Below are 14053 nucleotides of genomic sequence, written 5' to 3' on the forward strand. Positions count from 1 at the left end.
AGTTATGTGAAGATGACTAGGAAGATGAAGAACTTAAGCGTTCAAAAATTTGGATTTGTATCCAAATTTAATCACTTTATGAAGAGTTTAATGGTCACATCCTGTTTCCTTGGTTGTGCTCACTGTCATGAGCTGTAATACTGCTACTGTTAGGTGGTTTTTTTTTACCTTTTGCCTTCAATAATGTCTTGGTTACCTGTGATTCAAGTCTTCATATTTCATAATTCAAGAGAATTGCTAATTTTCTTTTGGATCTTCTAGTTACTTTCATTGTAACTTATACCGTGAATTTGCTTTTACAGCCCCTTGTAAAATGACTGGAGCATTAGGAGTGAAGGCTGAGATGAGGCAAACCAGAGTCAAAAAGCAAGTGCTGAGTTCGGGATACCTGTGATCCGGTCTCCCGATGCTAGAAACAATTTGTCAGGGTGGAAGGAGAGCGCAGCTGGGCCCGGGAGGGAAGGGGTATGAACGGAGCTCAGCTCTGCCCAGCCGTCGAGGCGCCCCTGGCGCCGAGCAGAGCGGGGAAGCGCGGCCGCGGCGGCAGCGGCACCTCCCGGGACGGGGCACGGGCAGCGCCTGGCTCGCCGAGGAGTCGGGGTAAAGGACAGCGCCCCGCCCGCCCCGCGGGACAAGGATCGCGGGCCCGGGGCATGGCGGCGTGGCGGGAGCTGCTGGGGTCGCCGCCGGGCTCCAGGTGCTGCGGCCACCGGCGGGGACGCGGCTGGCAGCCCCCGCGCCGGGAGCGCGCCGACCCGCAGGTGAGGGCGAGGACGGCCGTGTCCCGCCGTGGTGTCCCGCCGTGGTGTCCCTCCGTGGTGTCCCGCCGTGGTGTCCCGCCGTGGTGTCCCGCCCAGCGGGCCGCCGGGCACCGGGGGCTGCGAGCGATGCTCGCTGTCCTCAGCCGGCCGCGTTCCTGCGGCTCCGGGCGGCGCTGGGCGGCCGGCTCGGACAGACAGACAGACAGACGGCTCTCTGCGCCCAGAGCATGAGGGGCTTGCGGGCCAGTCCGCGAAAGGTGCCAGGCTCCGTCTGCAAGTCCAGGCGGCTTGGGAGAGCGGGAGCAGACCACTGCTAGCTGACGGCGGAGAGAAACGCCTGGGCTTCTGGGGGCTGCTTTACCAGGGATTTGGTGTTCTGGGGCCGGTGCTGTTCAGCTCCGTGTATTTCTGCAGACTGGACATGAGTGGTTTCGTACAAAGATCTGCTTGCGTTCTAGTAGCCGTGAGAGGCTCGTAGCAGAAAAAGACTGCCCAGGCTACGGGCAGGACATAGCGCTGCGGTTTTGCGGTACTGCTATTCCAAACACCATGAGGTTAGCTGTAACCTGTCAGAGAAGTGCCTTCGGCTTTAGTAAATTGTCACGTCTTTCTACTATGGTGCTGACTGAATGTTTTTGTTCGTTTATTTGTCGTTTTGGAGGGTTTTTTTCCTGTTTTGTTTTTTTTTTTTGTTGTTGTTGTTGTTGTTTGTTTGGTTTTTTTGTTGCTGTTGTTTGTTTGGTTTGGTTTGGTTTGGTTTTGTTTTTGTTTCTGTTTTTGTTGTTGTTGTTTTTTTTTTTTTCTTTAAATTTACGGATGGAACATTTGTGATTCAGATGTTAGGGGTTTAAAAAGAGAGCTCTGCTACTCCAGCATTAACTTCACTGACATTACGAACCTGGATGATATTTCACATAGGTCATGCTGTAGCAACATTGCTGTAGCAAGGTATCTTCTGTATCTTTTTCTGATACACTTGATGATAAAAGAAACATGTTTGCAGTGGAATATTCTTTATATATCTCTTTATGAACATCTTTTTCATGCACAATATCTGCTTGTAAACTAAGAAAAAAATGAGCTAGTATTTTGAGTTGTGAACACCTGAAGTTAAATCACAAAATTCTAAAACACTATTTGAGAACACTAAAATACTGGAGTAGCCAATTTTTTTTTTTTTTAGAGATTCATGTTTTTGTACTTGCCAGGACCTGCCTGTAGTGTTATATATAAGAATCAGTGAATACTGATATGAGCCTATCATCATAGTTTTCTTCTCTTTCTCTCTGAAGCATGCTCTGAAGTTGTGAAATCAATTTGCAGGTTTTTTTATCTTATTCCATAACAACCTTATTTAAAGCAGTAGCAGGCTTATATAGCAGTATTTAAAAAGCACAATAAGCAGCAAATACATTGTTGTGTTTGAATCGTTTCCTTAGTTGTTTAGTGGCTTCATAAGGAAAAAATGAAGATTTCACGGCTGTCACGAGGTCAGGGCACAGTGACCACCCAGTGGTGAATGTGCTGAAGCACGTTGTTTCTAGTAGTAACCAGTAACCAGAAAACACAAGAATCATCCAGAATGATACCAGAAAAGGACATTTCTCTTCAAGCTTCACTATCATGTTTTTTGTTTTTATGTTATAGGAACAGGGAGCAGATGATTGTTACTTGTTACTGCTTTCCCCTCTGCCGCTTTGTAACCCCCTAGTGAAGGGCAAAATGCCATGTGTTAGCGTTAAAAGAGCAGAAGGGAGGTGAGTTTGAAATGTCTACAGCTCATAAAGGAAAATAGTTTCAACAAATGTGTCTGTCCAGGCATGCAAATGATTATGCAGTGCAGTCAGTACTCCAGTCTGAGCTGTGGGTAAATAATTTATATTTTATGTACCTGGGTTTCAGTTTTCAAAATTGATGTTGGCATCTGAGAGCGTAAGTCCCTCTGGGGCCAGTGAAATTCTGTGTGCTAGTAGATTGCCTTTGTGGAAAACCTCATGGGCCTGGAAACTACAGTGTCACTCCTCCATTCTCCCCAGGAGTTATTGTTTGCCTTTCCATAACACTGGGAGATGTCCTGAATAATAGAAAACAGGTTTTCATGGCCATGATGTCAGAATTGGGCTGGATTCATAGTATTGACTTTAAAGTGGGACTGCAGTACAGGACAGCATGTCACAGGGACGATGCAGCAGTAAGAAGAGAAGATCAGTCTCTTTACACTGCTGTCAGTACTGTGCTGAATGTGACTGCTGTTACAAACAGACCATGTTGGGCTGCTCTATACCATCTACAATATCTGACAGCGTGGGTATAACCATGGCACATGTATCCTCCAGCAGAGTGATCTATAGGTTTTTCTGTGCTCTTCAGGAAGGTATTAGGTTCAAACAGGGTAATCCAGTGTTTTGATAATTGCACTAATGAGTTTTATACTCCTCAAATGGTACACAGCAGAGCAAGAAGCTGAGGTGGTCAACGTTTATCAGGTTTTGATCTTCCTTCTTTGTTTCTTTCAGACAGGCTATATCAAATTCTATGTAAACCTGCCTTGATTCTTGCAATGTATAAACTTATTACTGTGTAACATGCATTCTGAGTAAAACCTTGTGATCCACTCTGTATGACTTGAATTACCAAGTCTTTTGGTAATTCATGTTTTGCTTTACATTCTCATCTCTAATACATTCCCTCAGTTTTTGAAGTGGTCATACTTTTGCCTCTCAGCTGAAATAACAGAGGCCCCTTTCAGGGGCCATAGCTGCTTAAGTCTCAAAAAAGGCATGTATCATTAAGCACTTTCTTCATCCTTTCTTTAGGACTGCCATTCCTCTGCATTTCTGCCATAGTGAAGATATGCATAGTGCATATCAGTCCTATGAACCAGTGCATTTGATTACCTTGTATGGGTGTGCTGTTACCCCCAAAGAGGCATAGCAGAGCTTCTACTAGTAGATACCAACTGTATGAAATACATCCACCTCTGCCTGCTGGCCAGCCAGTGTTTCAGAAAGGCTGGGTGGCAGTGCTGTGCAACCTCAGCCCTCGCAGTCAGCTCCTCCTGTCCCTTCTCCTTGTAGCACCCTCCTTGCCCTTGCTCTGGTCCTTCTCTTATCACTTGTGCCATCACAGCTCATGTGGCCATCTGAACAGAGATGCAGGCATCCTGGTGAGCAGAGAGTGCTACCAGAAGACTGGGTGGCATTTGGAGCTTCCACTCAAGAGAGGGGAGTTGTCATCAGGGTGGCAAGGACAGGAGAGCTTGCTCCCAGCCTGCCTGCTGGGAACTTGGATCCACAGCCCAGCTTTGTGCCAGGAGGGCTGTGCTGATGGCTGCCATGTCACTCTGTGCAGCCTGGCTTAAGCTGCAATCACAGCTGCTCCTTTCTGCCTGGCCCCAGGGAAACCCAAACCTTTGGGTGTCACTTTGGCCACTGTTGCAACCCCCAGTGAATAAACAAGGGGATAAACGTGGTGTGGTGGAATATACCTTGGACATGAAACTGAAGGTGCGGAAAGACCTGGTAGAAAGCTCAGGGGTGTGTCCAGGTGGTCTCTGGGGCAAAGAGGCACAAGGATGTCCCTGCAGTCCCCAGTGGCTGCTCCCAGGTAATGGCTGGCTTTTCCTCCAGCTGGTTTGTGGGTGTGCAATGTTTGGTGGGTTGATGATACGACTTATATTTAACTGTGAATTGGCATGGAAAAGGAAAGCCTTTTTTTTTGGAAGGTGGTGTGGAGGGCAGAGCTGAGGGAGAGGTAAGACACATCCAGGTGAGAAATGCAGAAGTGGCACTGATGATACCTTCAGCCTCTTTAGAAATCACCCAAGATGTGTTTTCTCTTTCGTTGGAAAATGCAGTTTCAGTTCTGTGACCTGTTTTCTAGTGTGTGCAAGAGCTGCTGTATGCAGCTGTCAACCCCAAGAAGATCTGAATTTTGCAACCTGAGTTTTCTTTTCACCTGAGATACTTTAGATATATCTCACCTTTAGAGAGTCACCTCTCCAGTCAACATTCCCTATGCTGTGAAAACATAAAATAAGCAAAATAAAGCTCTGATATTTGCTATCAGACAATTTTTTTCTCTTCCTCCTTCTGGTTCAAATTAGGAAGATCTTTATGCTCTGTGATTTTGAATCCTTTGATGAAAGAATGCATTTGTCACAGCAATGAGTGGTTAACTGTGATTGCTCAGTGCTAGGCAGGTAAGACCTGATTTTAAAGGGAGAAAGTTGATTATCTCTTCACTTAGATCAAGTGCTTGACAAGTAACAAGAACTGCCTTTCTACAACTGGCTTCAAAGTGGAAATCTGAATGAGCCTTGAAGCATTTTATTGACCCTCTGAAACATTATTTTCTTATGGCTTCCTGGATTTTCATCTTAAAATTATTTAAAACAAGATCATTTGATATGGGATATGCAACTTGCTTTGAATATGTATAATTTTCTGATTATATTGCATTAATTAATTTTAAAAAATAGTGAATTCCTGACTTCCCTTGGGACTGACTTCCAAAATATTGTTAGTAAAACAGGTAGGAGTGATCTTTAAAAAAAATTGAAAATTTTGTCTCCAAAAGAGATAAAATGGTTATATTTAAAGATTTATAATAATTTTCAAATATAGTTTGGATTAATTAGCCATTTTTTCCTCTATTACTGGTGTCTGCTCTTATTTGCTGCAAGTTTTAGACATCTCCTATTATTTATTCTGCAATTTGGACTGGTTTCCATCAATTAAAACCTTTACAAGATGTATTTCTGTATTTTTATGTATGACTAACTTGTTCAATAATCCATATTTTATGCTGCTCATTGAACTGGTTTTATAAGAGATGATATACAGTATTATATTGCATACAGTGCCAAAGTAAACCAAACGTCAGCTTTTAGCAGTTTTAGCTGCCATCAGCTGTAAGCACAGATTTTTAAATTATGTGTATGGGCCACAGTTATGAATCAGTCAGATCCAAACTTTGTCAACAATCACCATGCTCCTAGAATGTGGGTTTTGGAGTGGCCTGCTTTAGGTGGAAGGCTGAATTACATGTCATGTCACAGAGACCTTTTGCATTTCCAGTTGAGGAAACCTGGTTTTAAGCAATTTGCAGTTATCTCCTGCCATTATAAGACATCCAACAGTGTTTTTGAGACCTGTTTCAAGGACAGAGCTAAGGAATATAAATCGTGATTTGATATTTCTTGTGTTTACTTTTTTTGCAAAATCCTGGGCTGCTGTCAGCAGTGTTAAGGTGAGGTTTTGTGTCCTTCCCCACCTAGCCCAGTGCCATGGGCTCTGCAGAGGGACAGGTCTGCTCAGCCCCTCCATCTGCAAATCAAGAATTCCTCCATGAGCACTTGCATTCTGAGCAGGGTGTGTTCTTGGAGCAGCACTCTGATAAGTTTTTCTAAAACATTGCATTTTAAAGGACAGCAAAAAGGCTTACTTGATTAGTCAATAAACTTTAAAAATAGAAAGTAATAAACTAATTAAAGGTCTAATGTTCCAGACTAAGCTAAGATTTCCATCAGTTTGTTGTTCTCTTTGACCCAGGAGTTGAACTAAACTTTTTTCACAAGGAGAGTTTTTAGTTTTAGTATTTTCTGCATTTTATTCTCATTTGGTGTACATGTTGGTATTTGTTGAATTGTGTGGTCTACTCTGGATCAGAAGCACCACATTGGAAAGCCCATTAAAGTCAAAGGGTTTTTGGTTTTTTTGCTAAGCTTGGGTTCAAAATAGTGGAAACAGTTTTACGAGCCTTTGATGCAATGCCCTAATCCAGAAAATCACTTAAGAATATCTACTTAGCTTTTAAGTATAGTTGATTAACTGTGAAAGAAAATGCTATAGCACTCTGTGGAGTGAAAGATTAAATTTATGTATTTTTGAAAAGCTAACGTGCTACTTCTGTTCTGAGGAAAGAAAAACTAAAATCTCTCTTCAGAATGACTGATGAGTTACAAGAAGTTCTGTTATCCTTCTCTGACTTGGATCTGCATTTATTCTTCAAGCACAGGTGGCTTCTGTTAGTGTTCATACTGTATTTGTGAACACCTAAGAGTGTATTTCCAGTGGATGAGTTTGTATTGGTTACTAGGAAATAATCACATAAATTCTGCTGTGACCTGAAATTATATACTGTCTTTAAAAGGGGAAAATAGAAAAGCTTCTCAGTGCTACTGAATCTGCAGTCTGCCTGCAAAGGCAGATTGTGATTAGCTGATGGTTGTTTTATGATTGACCATGGTGAACAGTGGAAGCACTCAAATGAAATTATTTTCACAATATTTTTCAAATTGTAGTGAATTTTATTGATGAAAATTTTCTGGTGAATTCAATTTCTTATGGTTGTGTATTTCCACAGATGTGCAGAATCTTGGACACTGGGGCAAAGAAGTAGGTAATAAAGACTGGAAAAGCAAAAGCTGCCAGTTAGTAACAGCTGCAATGATGTAGTGTGGTGATGGAGGTCAGAGGAATCATGGCATGTCTGTGTTACAGCCAGGTGACTGTCCTATGACAAGGTAGCCTGAACCTTAGAGGAGACTCTAGAAGACCTGAGATTGCCATTGAAAACCTCTCACGAGTTCAAATTTTACTGCATGTGACCCTGGAGTTTTGCAATGTTCCTCTACCCTATGTGGATCCAGAGTGGTGTTCCCTGTTTAGCAATCAATTGTTATACTACCTCACACCAGGAGTATGCGTGGGGTGGATGCTGAATCACAAAGTTCCTGCTCTGAAAAGCTGTGAGACAGCCTGTTAAGTTGGAAATCTCTTTAATGCTGGCGATAATTTAACCAGTTGATAACGAAGCCATGCAGAGTTTTCAGGAGTAAGGAAAGGTTCAAGAGATATCAATGTGCTTAGGACCTGAGTTCTTGTGAAATAGCCTTGAGTATTAGCTTACAAGAACTCTGGCTGCTTTTCAGGTATCTAATGTCACTGCAAATGACTTGCTATATGTGAAGTTAATTTTTAAAGGGTTTAAGATATTTTAGGATAGTCTACTTGCAGTGGATTCTGGCACTACCTGTAATAGGGGAAAGTTCTTTCCCTTCTCAGTTGTATTTGAGTAAAGTCTGGTCACAGACTGCAGCATACTGACTTCTCACAGGCTCCTGAATCTCACAGCATCCTTCATAGGCACTAGAAGTCCTTTTGGATCTTTCAGACATTTCTGATTATTGACATCATCAGTAAGATTCTTTCCAGGCATTGTATGCTTGAGTACTTAGGCAATACTATTAGCAGGATCATCTGTTGCTTTTTAAAAGAGTGTTTGCTGTCATGTGATAATTTTGAAGGTAAGAAAATGTTGTATAAAAGTTGTATATCAGGCATAACTTTTATTATTTTTTTTTGCTAAAATGTTGACAAACCTGTTCAACCATGAAGAAATACTGGCTCTAGCAGTTAAGATCTTCCAGAAAACCCCAGTACTTTGGAAATGACATTGTGTACTGGTTTCAGTAAACACAGAGTGTATCCAGTGCTGAGGTATGGTGCTTGATAGAACTTTTCAGCTCCTGAAGTACTGTTTTGGCTAAGACACTATGTTTCTCTGTTATCAATACAATTTTTTTGCAGTTTCAGTAAGCTACTTACAACTTGATTGTACTGCCTAGTTTCCAGCACAACTGTACTTTGCCTAAATGAACTAACCTGTTATGTAAACTGTCTAGTCATTGTGTTATTTCTAATTATCTGCACCTGTCTGGAGCTACAAAATGTCATTAAAAACAATTGCTGTTGTTTTGTCCAAAAATTGATAGTGTTTCAATAATGGATGAAATTATTCTGCCACAGAGATGTGTGCCTTTTAATATTCCTATGCAGGGAATTGAACAGTGTCCAGAGCAGCATGGTGTTTTATTAGAAAATATGTCTCTCTGTGCCTTTCACCCTAAAGCAGACACAAATACAGCTAAGGATGCTAAAAGATTTTTGTTTTGTGTTGACAGTTTAACCTAGTTTTCCTAGGCTCACTTGACCAGTGAACAGTGCCTATTGTCTGGTCTTGAAGGAGCTGAATGTTTCTTGCAGCTCATGGCTTAGTAAAGCCAATTTCAGAGCAGGAAGAGTGTACATTAACCCTGCAGCAGAAGAAAGCAGAAGCAAAAATGGAAGGATTAATGTGTTTTTGCAGGGTAGGTGGGTGGTAAAATCAATGAGGGGGATCACAGGGCTGCATGGCCCTGTTCCTGGAGGCTAGTGAGGCCAGCCACCCCAGGGAGATGGTGACACAGTCATTCTCCTTGCTGATAGCACTCCTGCATTTTGAAGGATCACTGTGCCAGGCTGGGTTTTAGGTTTTGTCTGCTCTCACTGCTCAGCAGAAAGAATTTGAAAGAAAGGGATAGTGCTTATGTTTCCCTGTATTTTACATTCTGATCTCTTTCTTTACTTCTGGACACCTTAATTTTTGAACATTTTGACCTGGCAATGTCCCTTTAATACCATATTATGCAAGGATCTCAGACATTGAAGATATTGGAAAAGTGATTAAAAGCCATTTTCTAAAAACTACTCATGTGCCTTAAATTTCAGAGCCAAACTCTTGCCACTCTATTGACTAAATCAGTCTAGAAATCTCCAAAGCCTCTTCTGTGGCAGGGAATTATAAGCAGCAAACCTAATCCTCAGACTGGTGAGAGAAGAGAAGCCAAAACTCCCAAACAAAGGTCTCAAGACTTCCTTAGAGGACAATCAGGAGGAAAGTCACAATATAAACTTAGTTTCAGATCTTTGGTATATTGAAGCAGAAATTTGCCAGTAAGAAGGTATATGTAGTTGGTTTTTTGTGTCCTTTAGGATTTGATGGTGAAAAGGATACATGTCAATGATGGCTAAGTAATATGCACCTCACTCTAGTGACAGGAAACATTTTAATATGTTGTAGAAATTTAATTGAATTATTACAGTTTCAGAATATTCGTCAGAATTTCATGAAATAAGTTGTACATGGTATAGAAGTCTTTTACAAAATTATAAATCAAGAACTAGACTAGAAAAGTCTGCAGTTCAGATGTCTCCTCTTTTATTTTTACTTGCCCAGCTCTGAAGTAATGGATGACTGTAAAAAAAGCATGAAGTTTCAAATCCCTTTTCCCAATGATACAATCAGTCTAAAACCCTAAGTAAAACCTTAGAGTAAGAAATTAATGTTAAGGTTCATCTGTAAGTTTTACATACTCAGTGAAGATTTTACTTATAAATATTTAAATTAATTACTTAATTAAATCCCAGAGATTTCAATGTTCAGCACCCAACAGTTACTGTTCCCTTCAGGGAATTTGATCCTGATAGATCTGAAGAGAAATGTTCAAAGATTCCCAGTGAGATTCTTTGAAAAGAATCTGTGTGCCATGGTGGCTGCTTGGTTTTCTGAGCTGCAACAAGCATTGCTGACACAATACACCAGGAGGTAGTGGAGAAAGCCCATCTGTCACGCACCCTGAGTGCTAGATCCAGGTCCCTGCTTTTGCATTTCACTCTAGACCTAGTTCAGCAAAATGCATCTGTTCTTGACTCTGTGAAGAAGAATAAAATAATAATAATAATAATAATAATAATAATAATAGTAGAAGGACTCAACCATCTCTTTAAAGTAAAATGGAAGTCTTGCCTTTTTTGACACAGCTTTAGTAAGATTGCAGTTTGCTAATTTTCTGGCAGAAGGAGAATGCAGTTCTTAATGCAGTTTTGGTTAGTCTTTGCCACTTTCTCTATTGTACATGTGTTTGACAGAACATCTAAATAATCTTCATGGTTAAAATAAAATTAAATATTGATCTTCTTGGGGAATTATGTAAGGCTTGGAGGTGAAGGGGTAGGACTGTTCAGAGCAGCAGCTTCAGCTTGTAGTCTTACACCTAACATGATGGGATTAGTTCTGAGTTACTTATATGCAGACATATTGTCATTGCAGTGCAATTTTTGACATACTGTTCCAAAGTTCAGGAATGCATTTATATTTGAAATGTCTTTTTAGCCCCCCAAATCTTGGATCGAAGAGGTCTTCAGTAAAAGAGAATGTGCACACATTATTCCCAACTCAAAAGATCCGCACAGGTAAAACAAGAAATTTCTCTTTTTTACTGTTCCATTTAAAAAGAATCAGAATAATTTTTTATGGGTGTTGCGTTTTGTTTAGATGATGTTTTTTAGTGTCTCAGTCAATGATTTCTGGTCTATGAGTTTTCATGGATCTCATCACCAGTCTCTTTTAAATCAAACTGTTTTTTTGAATTGGAAATTGGCAGCAATTAACCTTACTATCCTTCTTAGATTTGTTGCTCTCAGTCTGGTAAACAAAAGGCATGGTATCTAATTAAGAGATTAAATTACATGGAGTTACTGCTGCACCATTTTTCCATTCCTGAGAGTAATTACTGCTGGTGATCACAGTCTCCTGATACAGAAATTTTGATCATACTGGTATAGAGTATGAAAAGAGTAAGGAAGAGATCAAGGCCTCAATCTGTGCTTTAGGACTTGAAGAACCAAACATAACTTGGCAATCTGTATTATGTATCTAGTGGATGGTATGGCCCAGATAAATTTGAAGAGATGACGTTCTGAGAATGCAAACTTGTAGTTTTGATCATATGGTTTTGAAAGTATGGATAGTGTAGCATACATAAGATAAATAACTCATTTATGAAATGTAGATCTGATATGGTCTGAATTGTGAAATGCCAATAAAATTGCTGAAGTAGTACATTTTCCAGGGGCTAGTGGTGGAGATGACAGTCTGTTTTGTTGTTGATGAGAATTCTTTCCCTGCTGAATTGATACTTTAAGAACAGCATTAAAGCTGTCTTATTTTACATAAGCATATATTAATTATCCACCTTTTATCACAGATGCCCTGCAGGATGCCAGGTGTGTCAGAATTTAATCAGGTAAGAGAGCATAAATATATATGAACTGTTTTTATAGTGACCTAGTAGTAGGCAATCCTAGTCAAGAAAATAATGACATGAGAAATATCCTGCTTGTTTTATGTCAGAGCAGCCTTTCTAGGGTGACTAACAAGCTGGTGTCAAGTAGTCCCATAATCTGTATTCCACATCTTTATTATCTACCTTTTCATTATGCTTCAGGTTTCATTTTGCTTCTAAAATTTACAAGAGTGATGCTTTACAAAGAGTAAATAAATTACTCCCTTTACAGATCACTGTAAAGGGCTGATATGCAGAATGTGTTTCTGTTCTGAGCTCCTTCTAAGAGAATATCTTGCTTTAGAGCAGAAGAAGAGATATTCAAAGATTTTTGCAGGTCTTCCAAGAGAAGAAATATAGGGGGTATTTTAATGCCTCCTGCTAAGATGCAGATACTTGGGATATCACAACTAAAGTTACCTTGTCCTTCATAATAAAATAGTTTAATTTCATCTTAGTCAAGACTACAGCAGTGCTGTGGTTCTCCCCCTCAGAGGAGAGTGGGTCTGTTAATAACAGACCTGTTATTAGGGGAACTATTTATAGGTCTGGGAAGATCAGTAGGACAAAAATTAACCCACAGAAGTGGAAAACCAAAAGATCAGCTTTCATCAAATCAGTTTCCTAGTGCAACACAGTTTGGCTATATAAATGTGAAAACAACACTGTGAGAGGGAGGAAGAGGAACAGGAAATGTGAACTTCAGTGGATGGATTAGTTTTTCACCTTTCTCTATCAAGACATCCTGTATATTTGTGTGTCTTTCATCTTGTAGTTGTTTCATTCAGGTTTTGCTGAGCATTTTCATGCTGTTTAGATTAATATGAATCCAGTTTGTTGGTCTATGTTTGCAGAATGTGTGTGTGTGTCTAATGTACATTTCAGTCAGACCTTATCTTGCAAGTATAGCTTCCAAATGTTAACTGTTGTTGTCTTCTTGGGTATCTCAAGTTATACAGAGAGCTTTGTCCTAGGAGAATTTTTCTGTACCTAACAAGGAGAAATAATTTCCATATGATTGTTATGACTGGTTATATTGTATTTATTAGATCAGCAATGAAACAGGCTTCAGGCCTCCTGAGTTCTGTAGTTTTCCACAACAGTCAAAAATCATGTCCGTATACTTGATGCCTACTATAATTTGACCTAATATTGTAGGAAAATAAAATCTCTTAATGATTTCTTTTGCAGAGAACTTCCAAGGTTTGCAAGCAGTTTGTGAATGGGTTATGCAACTAATTTGCTAATTCTAAGTAGAATTACTCCATTTAGAAGTCTCTAATCAAATATGAGTAAGTTACCAGCCCCTTTGTCCATGCTCCCTTGGTGAGCTGAAATGGGTCTCTATCTGCCCTTCTGTGCAGAACTCACAAAAACATCCCAGGCAGCAGATAGAATGGAGTCACTATATGAGTATTCAGAAATAAGGTTCCAATTTCCTGCATCCTTATACATCTCAGATGTTCTTGCAACTATATAAGTCACCTTCAAGGCACAAGTTTTAGACACAGCTTCTAAATCACTGCTTGTTAGAGCACTGGATATTGTAGTCTGACTCCTGCAGTTACTTTTACTTCAGTGTCAACTCTTTGGGTTTTCCCTTATTGCTCAAACTGTGACTTTTCTAGTAGCTTGCTTTTATGTTACTGATGATGTCCCCACCTTTTCCAGTAGCTTGGTGAGCTTTTGAGGCAAAAAAGGCTAAGTCATTGCAAAGATGCTTTGTATCAATGCATATCCACGTATCCATAGATCATGGGGTTACTCAGGCTGTCAGGGATATGGTCTCCAATATGCTCAGCCAGGGGGCTCAGACAAGGATGCTTCATTTAGTTGTGTGAAACTCGCAAGGATGGAGATGATCCACCCTCTCCAGACCCTGACTCTACTGCTGGGTTATCCTCCTGGAAAAAAGGATTCTTCTTATTTCCAGCCTCAGACTTCCATGTTTCATCTATGCTGCTCCCTCTCGCCCTTGGGTTATTCAGGGGACACCCTGATCTTCTCAGCCTTGGAATCTGGCAGTACAAGGGCATCAACCATCTCCCTCAGCACCCTGGGGTGCAGTCTGACATGTGTGAAACAGGTGCTCCTGTGCTATTCTGACTCAAATATCATCTCATCCTCCTAGTGTCACTCTACCTTGAGCCCTGTCTCTCAGAGTGTAGAAGGCTTCCTTCTCCAGTTTGCTTTTGCAAAGCATTGAATCAACCAAATGTAATTTGCCTGGGTTGAAAATGGAGTGCAGACCTAATTTCATGGCTTCTGCTTATCAAGAAGTGCCTTACTAAAGCAGCTTGTTTCCTGCATTTCCTTCAGGTTGCTTTGGTGTTTGACTTTGATT

At 40.6% G+C, this 14053-nt stretch overlaps 1 protein-coding gene across 1 annotated transcript in view; it reads left to right on the top strand.

Moving 5' to 3' along the window:
* The first annotated feature begins 580 nt into the window (after positions 1–580).
* The window catches only part of TRPM6 (transient receptor potential cation channel subfamily M member 6), an 80894-nt gene continuing 67421 nt past the window's right edge, over positions 581–14053 (top strand). The window contains exons 1-3 of the mRNA XM_079331456.1: positions 581–761; positions 10758–10837; positions 11632–11670. Of these exons, the coding sequence (XP_079187582.1) occupies positions 654–761; positions 10758–10837; positions 11632–11670 (227 nt within the window). The 5' untranslated portion in view covers positions 581–653. The remainder of the gene's footprint in view (positions 762–10757; positions 10838–11631; positions 11671–14053) is intronic.

Source organism: Erithacus rubecula (assembly GCF_903797595.1).
Source record: "Erithacus rubecula genome assembly, contig: SUPER_Z_unloc_4, whole genome shotgun sequence".
In the NCBI taxonomy this organism is placed as follows: domain Eukaryota; kingdom Metazoa; phylum Chordata; class Aves; order Passeriformes; family Muscicapidae; genus Erithacus; species Erithacus rubecula.